Raw genomic sequence first — 10,448 nt, forward strand, 5'->3', positions numbered from 1 at the left:
GAGAGGGGGATATATAAGCCCAGGTGTAGGGCTGGGCGCATAAAGGTCATTCTTCTAGAAAGGCTGTGACTCTGCTTCACTTTGGCAGCAGCGTGGGGGCAGGGACGTGAGATAGGGGACATCACTGAGGTCTGGGGTGAACCCTGAGGCTGGAAGAATGTGAGAGACCCAGTGTAGGCTTCTCCCAGGCCCTTGGAAGAGGTCAGTCCAGAGGTCTCACACAAGGTCAGATCACCTCCTGGCACTGGGCTGTGGACGGAGCCCAGGAAAACAGATGCCTTGAAAGCTTCCCGATCCCCGGCTCTGGTGCTGCGGGTCGGCGGCGGCGTGGCTCCTCCCATCCAGGTCTGCTCCCTGCGCCCTTGGAGTGTCCTGCAAGAGGCTCTGGGGCTGGCAGGCAGCGGGGGACGAGGCTTTCCTGTGCGGCGTCTCTCCTCTTTACAGCGCCATATTTTTTAATGAGCTATGTAAATGTCTGCAAGTCAGACAGCAATGCAGGAAGTCAGAGCCTCCAGCTGCCGCCCCCGCCCCTGGGAATGGGTGTCCCCCTGGGGCCAGTCTCACCTTGTGTTTTTCATGGGAAGGTTTTCTGGGTGCCACGGAGGTGACCACCTCCCAGTTCAGCTGAGTCGGGTGCTATTGTCAGCTGACTTGTTTTGTGACCTTGGGCCTGTCACAAAATGCTGTACCTCAATTTCCCCTCACTATGCCTCAGTTTCCCTTGAGTGCACACAAGGGGCATTTTGTGGTTTCTGGGGCTCCATGGCATAACCATGCAACCTTGGTTGGTGGCTGGGCCCCTCTGAGGTTTGTGGTTCTCATCAGCAGAACGGAGTCGGCCATCGTGACTGATGCCTTTGGGCTGAGCTTGGACCCCGGGAACTGGGAGGGATGAATCACCAGGAGGGCCCGCCCGGCTCTCTCCCACCTGGGTTTCTCTTTCTTCCGCCTCCAGCTTCCTCCTCCTCCTCTGTTCCTCCGGAACACCCTGCCACTCCAGTCCCAGGATAGGCTGTCTCTGTGGCTGTGTCACAGTCCACACCGGGAGTGACGGGGTGTAGGCAGCGGGTGGTCCAGGGACAGCCAGCCCTTGGGTCCCTGCTGGGGTCACATCCAGGGCGTGGAGAGGCCTCCTGGGTTGGCCTGAAGGCTGGAGAAGGAAGGGCTGAGGCCGAGGACTGGGGCATCTCTCAGCCTCCGTGGCCCCTTCTCAGACACCAGCACTGTCACCAGGCAGGATGACAGGGCCGGGGCTGGGATGGCAGGACGAGCCATAATAGGCTTATGGGGAGGCTGTAAATCCCTTTCCAGGCTGAGCAATCAGCTTGCTCAGGCAGGCAGAGGCTGCAGCTCCCGGGGGAGGGCCCTGCCCCCACGGATGTGTTGTGTGGCCGCTGTTCTTAGACCCCTGCCCCGTGGCCCCCTGTGGACCAGCAGGGACCAGGCCAGGCCTAGAGGGCCAGTCCTTCAGAGCAGGCTGCAGAACCTGGGTGCCGTGCTCTGGTCTCAGGACCCCACAGGAATGCCAGGTGGGCTGGGGGCCAGGGTGGGGGAAGCAGGATGGGTGGAAGCTTCTCACATGCCCCCACCACGTGCTCACCCTCCCAAGCCACAGCACACCCTCCACCAGCTTCCACAAAGAAAGGAGGCCGTGCCTGCTTCACAGACAAGAAGCCTGAGTCTGGAGTGGTTCAGGCCCAATGCAGTGATTTCTTTCAGGGAAGTGTTGACGCCCCAAGTGTGAATCCTGGCGTCAGCACCTGCCGGCTGGTGGCCCCTGACAGTCTCTTCTCAGTGTTCCCATCTGAAGGGGGATGTGTAGGCCCTTCCTCCTGGGAAGATGAAATAAGAGAAGGCACGTAGGGCATCTGGCCTGGGGCCTGGCACGAACGAGCGCTCCATAAACACTAGCTATTGTGATTATTGCCATATTTCCCCTGCACCCTCGCTATGGAAAGGGGCCCAGACTGCACAGCAAACTTGGGTTCAGGTCCTGGCTCTTACCAGTCACCATCTCTCACTAAGCCCCCTACTCCTGAGCAAACCGTACAGGGCTTTGCACCCACTACTGGTTCCTCAAAGGAAGAAGGCACAGCGGAGATCCCTGTGGGAGGTGACGTCCAAAGGTGGCTGCGACAGCTCTCACAGCCTGCGTGCCCTTTCGCCTGTGACTGCAGCCTCCCCTAGTGAGAGCTGGGCACTGTGCTCCCTCTCGATGAATGTAGGGGCATCTGAGACTGCCTTGACCAACAGAACACAGCCAGTGTGGTGCTCTGGGTCTGCCTGGCCTCGGCCTGGAGACCTGGGAGCTTCCATTACATCACCTTGGAGTGGTGAGCTACCCTAAAGAAGTCCAGCTAACTCAGAGAGACTGTGTAGAAAGAGAGGAGCCAGCGGCCCGGCAGCCCCTCCAGCCTCCCAGCTGAGGTCACAGACACCGTCAGAAGCCAGCTGGGATCTTCAGCTGCCGTCAGGTCTCCCCGGTCGATGCCACACAGAACTGAGATGAGCTGTTCTCACCAAGCTCTGCCCAAGTTCCAGAGCTAGGGACAAATAAACGATGGTTTTGGGTGTGGTGGTTACGCAGAAATAGATAGTTGATCCAATCCTTCATGCTTCTTGCACCATCTTTACCCCAGCTTGGCTTGTGCAGGGTTGAGCTCCTTGGCCACAGCTGACTGGACATGGGGATGGGCGCCTGACTTCAAGGCAGCCAACCTGTTGGCTGGTGAGTGACCATTCAGACTTTTCTCCTCTGGAGTCTAGGAATGAAGAAATCAGAGCCCTTAGCCAGCCAGACTGTGAAGGAGGCTGGAGCTGGGGCGTTGAATGGGAGCTGGGGACTTTCAGTCCTGTACAGCTGTCATGTCATCAGAGGGCACCCAAGTTGGGGAGAGAAGCAGGAAAGGCGATGGACAGCGGAAGCAGGTTCTCCGAGGGTTCCAGTAAGTCACTTAGCTCCAGCTGGGCTGTGCTCCCTGCCCCTTGCACCTTCTGAACCCTGACTTCAGGCCCAAAAAGACTCAAGGGCCCTTGGTCAGCTGGTGACAGAACTTTCCCAGGGACTCCTGATGCCAGCCAGGGGTCTACACGCCTCCTCTCACCCCTTCCCCCTTGCTCTCTGTGACATGTTCCCTTGCCTCTAACCACAGACTGTGGCCTTATCCTCCAGGGCCTCGGGACACAGCCGCTGTCTCTCCTGGGCAAATAGGGCTTATGGCCTGGAGTCCAATCTCATCTTCCCCACATGGCCCTGAGGTCTCCAGTGGCAGAGCAGAGGGTATGGCCAGGCGTGGCTTCCACCCCAACCCATCTGGTGTCCCTGTCATGTCCTGCACAGTCCCTTACCCTACCAGTTCTGAATTCAGCCACCACCCCGTTGCTTGCCCGTGAAGATGTCACACTAGTAACGTGGTCATTAGTGTACCCAACAGGTGCCACACCCTATGTAGGGTCACTTTACCACACTGTCTTCCATCTTCCCAGACACCCTACTCTGTATGTGGGACTCAGTGGTGGAGGTGGGATTTGAACCAAGGTCAGCCTGACTCCAAAGCCCATGTCCCATCTGCCACTCTGCTGTGTGACACTGGGCAGGTTACTTTCCCTCTCTGAGCCTCGTATTCTGACTTGTGAGGGGTATACCAGGGAGGTGGCCTGGTGCTCACTGCTCGGTCTAACACTCATATTCCTGGTGCTGCCTCAGCCTGGTCCACTTGAATGTCGGGAGTGGGTACCCGGGCTCAGCATCCTTGCTGTTTCAGGCGTGTCTGCCTCATGGAGAGGCAGGCCTGGAGGCTGTTCCGGTCTTTCCGTCTCCTGGAAAGCAGACTGGACTCTCAGAATTCACTATCTTGCCTTTTCCCCAACAGCTTCCTCCAGCCTCGTCGCCTTGGCCCCAGATTAAAAGGTGAGCAGGGCAGCCAGCTCCCAATAGGGTTCGAGGCAGCAGGACATTCTGCCCCCAACACCCCATGGGGTCTGAGGCAGAGCAGTGCCATCAGGGCTGTGGGGCAGTGTGGGTGGCCCAGGAAGGCTCTGGCCCTCCCAGCCACCTCCGGGCTCAGGTTCCAGCTGTGTGTGTGCCAGGGCAAGGCGGTATCCGTTCCTCCTTTCCCCCTGCAGAGGCTGTCCAGGCATGGAGAAGGCAGCTTCTCCAGCCCGGCTTCCCAGACGATGCCCTTTAAATCCAGCAGGGCTTTCAGCGACAGTTGAGTTCATGACCTTCTTCCACAGATAAAGGCCACACAGCCAGGAAGGGGTTGCATCAGGCCCCCTGGCTTCCCACCTGGGCTCTGCCCAGTCCTGGGTCCCCGGGCACTCACATTCCCCCAAACTGATCCTGCCCCATCTGAAAACAACCTAGGCATTTTCTCATGTTCTTGAGTTTCCTCAGTGGCCGGTTCTCTCCCAGCAGCCAGGAGTAAATTGGCCCCTGGACCTCCCTGCTCTTACCAGAAGCTTGAGGCATCCCAGAGGGGTTAGTAAGAACCCGTATAAGCCACCTCCTGCAGAGGACATGCCAGCTGGGTTTCCAGGTCTGGGTTATAGAGGCCTGTGTGCTGGTCTCTCCTGGGAGGAGGGGCAGGCTTGTGGGGTTCTTGAAGATTCACGTGGCCTCCTGTTGTATACAGACCCAAGGACCCCTCCCCTGTCCCTCCTTCTGCTCAGAAGGGGCTCTGAGAAGCCTTGAGCCAGTTTTAGAAGTCAGTGGCTCTGGGAGTGAGGAAGCAGGCTCCGGACCTGTCACTTAGAGGCCCCGGACCTGTCACTTAGAGGCTGTGTGCCACCCTGTGAAGAGTGGGATCGTCGTCACCACTGCCAGTTGTAAGGGACTGACGGAAAGGCAGGCACTGCACGACCCACAGGGCAACCTAGGCGCTTTCATTCCATCCTCCTGATGACCGGAACCAGTAACATCATGTATTTCACAGGCGAGGAGTCTGAGGCTCAGAGGAGTTCAGTCACAATGCCAAACAGCTGGTAAGTGCTGGGACTGGAACTCAAACCCAGGCCTGTCACACCGGACAGCCTTATAACCACTGGTCTAGGCTGCCCCCAGGGACCCTCACTCAACCTTTGCATACCAATAGTCCAGGATCCTACGGGGGGAGGATCCTGTTTCTTCTCAGGGGATAAAGCCATAGTTCAGAGGGCTTGAGCCTCCCCAGAAGCACGGACAATGTCAGGTGGCGGCTGGTAGATGCAGGAGAGGGCAGGCTGGCCTAGCTATGGCTACCAACTGCTGCAGCCGGAACCAGGAGCCAGGCAGCCTCTCAGAGATGCCTTCAGATTGAATGAATGAATAAGTGACTGACTGCCAACTCCATGCCTGACTCCGCCCACCATGGAGGCTTGGCTTAGAAGGTGCTAGGCATGCAGCTGTGCCAGTTTGGGTGGGGGCCTTGGCCCTGGGAAGAACTCTGGTGGGAGGAGCTGCATCCCAAAGTCTGCTGCCGTGAGGGCTGACTTTCCTACTGCTCCCCTCCACGTTTCAGCTGGGTCTGTGCCCATCAATCCTTGCGTGGCTGGGGTTCTCCCCTAGCTTGAAGAATGAGCAGCGGGATCACCTTGGGTCCACTATGGGGCTGAACCCAAGGAGTTGCCAAAGAAAGAGGGAACCTGGAGGGGAGAAACCAGGCCTCCCTGACCCTGAAGCCCCTCCCTCCTGGCAGAGATGAGGGTGGTCTGCTGGCTGAGCTACTGGCCCAGCTTTTTGGGTCGAGGCCCATGGCCGATGGGAAACTTACAAGGTGACTGCCCGCCTCCTCAGTCCATCCTTGGGGGCGCCCCTCTCCAGGGTCAAGTTTGGAGCTGCTGGGTTTGGTATGAATGCACAGGGCTGGAAGCAGTGGGTGGGGAGCTGTTTGGTGAGCCTCCTCCTCTGCTCACACACAGGCAGATCCCGGCCCCAAACCCAGAAGCCCTCACAGCCCGGGACAGGCTGAGAGCATGGCCTGGTGAAAGATGGGGCCAGACTGATGGTGACTGGGTCGGGGAAGCCTCAAGGGCAACCCCAGAACTGCCCCCACCCCCCAGCCCCACAGCCTGGGCACTCTAAGTGGGAAACGGCACACAGTAGGTGCCTGATGCATGCTTGCAGAGGTTTGGGGCCAATCCTTGCATCAGTCTAGGCCAATGCTGCAGGGAGCCTCCAGCTTCCGGGGAGCTAAGCCCTGAGCCCCGCAGAGCTGTTACCGTCAGGCCTGGCAGTCAGACCCACCACTAGACCAGCGGTGAGGGAATCTCTGTGTCCACAGCCTCAGGATCCCCTTCGGGGCTACAGCACCCCTCTCCAGCCAGTGCTGCCAGCCACAGCCCCAGCCGCTGTCCTAGGAGGAGCCTCTGGAAGTCCCTGGAGCTGCCCCTCCCCCGATGCCCCCCAACCCTACCCCCACGGAGGGCCCCTCAGCAGCCCCATCCCCCCCAATGAGATAATAATGACCATAATGAGAACAGTCACCCACACGTGTGCACAGCGCTTTACAGGTTACAAAGTGTTTCACATACATCATCTCAATTCCTCACAACAGCCCTGTGAGGTAGGCAGGGCAGGGGGTAATGTTCCCATTTGTACAGATGTGGAGACTGAGGCCCAGAGAGGCCAGTGACCTGCTTGAGGCCACACAGCAAGTGAGCAGCAGGGCTGGGACCGGAGGCTGGGGTCAGCCCCACTCCAGCCCCTGCCTCTCTCCCCTGACTGTGCTGTTCCCCAGGAGGACCCCAGCCCTGTCCAGAGTCTCAGCCACACCCGAGCCAGGCTCCCACCCCTGGCAGTAGTGCCACCTGGCAGCCCAGCAGGCAGGCTCCCACCCCCATCGGCAGACCTGTCCCCTCCACCTGCTCCCTGCAAAAAGCCAGCCCCGAGCTGGGCCCAGGCCTGGCCCCACAGCCTGCTCCCGATGGCGCCTGGGGCAGGGTGGGCAGGTGGGTGGGCTGGAACCTCCTTTCCTGTTTTCCTGAGTGATCCCTCCCCACAGGGGAAGAGAAGAGAAAGGAGGAAGAAGAGGAGGAGGAGGAAGAGAAAAACAAGAAACTGAGTTGGAAGAGGGCCCTGGAGCAATCAGGACGTCAGAAGTTTGCATTCCGACTAGCTATAGGAAATAGTTTTTTTTTTCTCTTTTTATTATTTCAAGTTTTCATAAAAATCCATAATTATTGAAACCCAAGTTACAGAGAAAGTTCGTAACTTTTTTATTGAATTACTGACTCTGCCGTGTGTCGGTCTGTCGGCTTTCACCTTCAGTCTGTCAACGCCCCTGTGCAGGTGGGGTCCCCAGGCCTGGGCTTCTGAGGTCCTGGTAGAAGGAGGGCAGGTGGTGAGGGCTGGCGGGGGGCAGCAGGGGACGGAGGCGGGAGGGAGAAAGAGAACGTGTGGAGAAGGGCAGGGAGGAGGTGGGAAGGACTGAGAGTGAGCAGGTGGCGGCCAGGCCCCTTCCCCTGCCCGGCCGCCCGGGGGTCCCTGCCCCCCACCGCGGCCTCATATCATCTTCATGTTGAACTTGCGGGGCGCGTCGGCGGAGCTGATGCCTGCGTCCGACTTCCGGGGCACGTACTCGATCTCGATGTTGTGCTTCGTGTTGCCCTTGCCCCGGCTCCAGAGAAACAGCAGCACCAGGCAGAAGAGGACGACGCCCAGGAACGAGATGAAGCCCATGGTGGTGGCGATGATGAGGGTCTTGATGTCGAAGGGGAAAGGCACAGTGGCGCGGGTGCTGTTGGCCTCTCCCTCGCCCGGCTGGTTGGAGATGAAGGCGAAGGTCTTGTTGGGCTGATGGGGCCAGTCGGGCGAGTAGCTGCGCACATGCAGGTGGGCGGGCATGGAGTCGTTACCGCCCGCGTTGGCCGCGATGCACAGGTACGTGCCGTTGTCCTGTACCTGGGCGTAGCGCACCTCCAGCGTGCCATCGGGGAAGACTGTGAGCCGCCCATTGCTCTTGGCTGAGACCAGGTGCTTTCGGGGCGAGAGCCAGAGGATGGCGGGCGGCGGGTCGCCGTCGGCGCGGCACACGAACTGCACCGTGTGGCCCTCGTCCACAAATACCTGCTGCGCCTTGCGGTCCCGGATGCGGGCGCGGCGGCAGGTGAAGTAGTTGGGCAGCAGCACATCGGGGAAGTCCTTGAACTCCTTGCCCTGGACGAACTCGGGCGTGGCGCAGGTGGGCTGCTGCCGGTTGAAGTTGAGCCGCCAGCGGCGCCGGAACACCCACAGGAGCCGGCAGTCACAGGCCAGCGGGTTGGAGTCCAGGATGAGCGTCTCCAGGTTGCCCACCGAGTGGAAGACCGATTCCTCCAGCGTGGTCAGCTGGTTGCCAGACACGTTGAGCACGCGCAGGTAGTTGAGGCCGCGGAAGGCGTAGGGCTCCACCAGGGCCAGCTGCCCGCCCACCAGCTGGATCTCCTGCAGCCGGAGCAGCTCGTGCAACATGGAGCCCTCGATGGTGCTGATGGGGTTGTAGGAGAGGTTGAGGAAGCGGAGATAGACCAGGTGGCGGACGGCCAGGTAGGGCACGGCGGTCAGGTTGCAGTGCGTGATGGACAGGGACGTCAGGTTGAGGCCGTAGAGGCAGTTGGGTGTCATGGTGTCCAAGTAGGGCCAGTGGGAGATCTCCAAGACCTTGAGTCGGTACAGCCTCTTGAAGGAGTAGTCCCGGATGGCGTTGATGTTGAGGTGCCGGAGCCTCAGGACGATGAGGCCGTGCAGGTGGGACAGCGCCTCGGTGGGGATGGAGGTCAGGTTGCACTTCTCCAGCGTCAGCTGCTCCAGGCTGTTGAGGCCGCTAAAGGCGCGGTGGGAGATGTAGACGAGGTCGTTGTCGCCGACCTCCAGCGACTTGAGGTTGTACAGGTCCTGGAACATGTAGTCCAGCAGGATGACGATCTTGTTCTCGCTGATGTCCAGCTTGGTCAGGTTGCTGAGGCCGGTGAAGACGCCCAGCGGGATGAGCTTCAGGCGGTTGCTGCGGAGACCCAGCGTCCGGAGGTTGAAGAGGTTATTGAAGGCGCCGGGCTCCACGGCGCTCACGACGTTCTCGTTCAGCTCCAGCTCCTCCAGGTGCGGGAAGCTGGCGAACTCGTCCTGGTTGAGCGTTTTGATGCGGTTCTTCCCCAGGTCCAGCAGGCGAGTCTCGGTGGGGATGCCCTCAGGCACTGCCACAAAGCGCTTGCGGTGGCACAGCACGGCGCGGTCCTGGGCGGAGCACTCGCAGCGGGGCGGGCAGCCCGTGGCCGAGCCTGACAGCACCGAGCCCAGCACCAGCAGGAGGATGGGCTGCCAGCAGGCCAGGAGGGGGCTGGGCATGCTCCTCGCGCCCCCCGCCAGCATCCTCTCGCTCACCTGCAGCCGGGAGCAAGCACAGGACAGAGGTGGCGGTTAGGGGCAGTGTGTGTCTGGACCCCACCCCAAGCCGCCTGGGTCCCCTCCTGTCCTGTCACGGAGACCCCGATGCAGACAGAGAGGCAGGGTCCAGGGTCCAGATGCCCAGGCCAGAGGGCCTCTGGCCTCCTCATGCTGCCTCCTCTTTGCCTCTTACATTGTCCGGAGTCTTCCCAGAGGACCCTCCCAGCATCCTTGGGATGGAGGGGCTCAGGGAAGGGGCGGGTCACCTCAGAGAGCCTGGCATTGGCGCCGCCTCCTTTACATTTCACAGGCGGTGGACTTCAGGCACACACCCTGCCCTGAGTCACAGCTCCCCTGGTGCTCATCAGGGATAAAACCAGACCTGCTGAGCCGCCTTGGGCTCACAGCGGGGATCAAGGGGCTCAAGGGCTGAGGCCTCTAGGAACAGCCCTGAGAAGCCTGAGCCGAGCAGCCGAGTGTTGCTAGCACCCCACCGTGCATGGCCAGGGCTTCTGAGGCTGCCGGGGATCCCACTGGCTCAGCCCTGAGCCCTGAGCCTCCCTGGGTGCAGATGCCACGCTCTCTCCCCATCAGCTCTGTGGCTGGGTCTGCAGTAAACCAATGACACCAGTCACTGTCCACAGTCTGCCCCCACAGCATTCCTGGACTGCTGGAGGACACCCTCATCCGGAAAGCCCAGCCCTGAAGCCGCCCTCCCCGTCCCTGTGCACCTGCAAACCCAGCCTGGACTCGGTGGGATCTGTGAGTCTCCCCTACCTCTGGGTCCCATTTGGTGACCCAGCTCAGGCGTCTGAGCCCAGGGCCTGGAGAGTCTTTTCCTGCCTCCTGGTCTTGGCTCCTGCGGTTCTCTGCTCTGGCAATGCCCCTTCCCTGGCTGTTGAAATCCCATCCTCAAGGCCTAATTTAAGTTCACTGCTCTAAGAAGTGTTTTCTGATACCCAATTAAGAGTGTGCTCCGGCCGGGCGCGGTAGCTCACGCCTGTAATCCCAGCACTTTGGGAGGCCGAGGCGGGTGGATCACGAGGTCAAGAGATCGAGACCGTCCAGGTCAACATGGTGAAACCCCGTCTCTACTAAAAATACAAAA

At 60.1% G+C, this 10,448-nt stretch overlaps 1 protein-coding gene across 7 annotated transcripts in view; it reads right to left on the reverse strand.

Annotated features, from left to right (window-relative positions):
* Positions 1-6,454: 6,454 nt before the first annotated feature.
* The window catches only part of LINGO1 (leucine rich repeat and Ig domain containing 1), a 161,217-nt gene continuing 157,223 nt past the window's right edge, over positions 6,455-10,448 (reverse strand). For all 7 annotated transcript variants that reach the window (XM_037734937.1, XM_017518604.2, XM_037734935.1 and 4 more), the window contains one exon: positions 6,455-9,337. In XM_037734937.1, the coding sequence (XP_037590865.1) occupies positions 7,481-9,325 (1,845 nt within the window). In that variant the 5' untranslated portion in view covers positions 9,326-9,337 and the 3' untranslated portion in view covers positions 6,455-7,480. The remainder of the gene's footprint in view (positions 9,338-10,448) is intronic.

The sequence above is a fragment of the Cebus imitator genome, unplaced genomic scaffold (genome assembly GCF_001604975.1).
Source record: "Cebus imitator isolate Cc_AM_T3 unplaced genomic scaffold, Cebus_imitator-1.0 Scaffold689, whole genome shotgun sequence".
NCBI lineage: Eukaryota > Metazoa > Chordata > Mammalia > Primates > Cebidae > Cebus > Cebus imitator.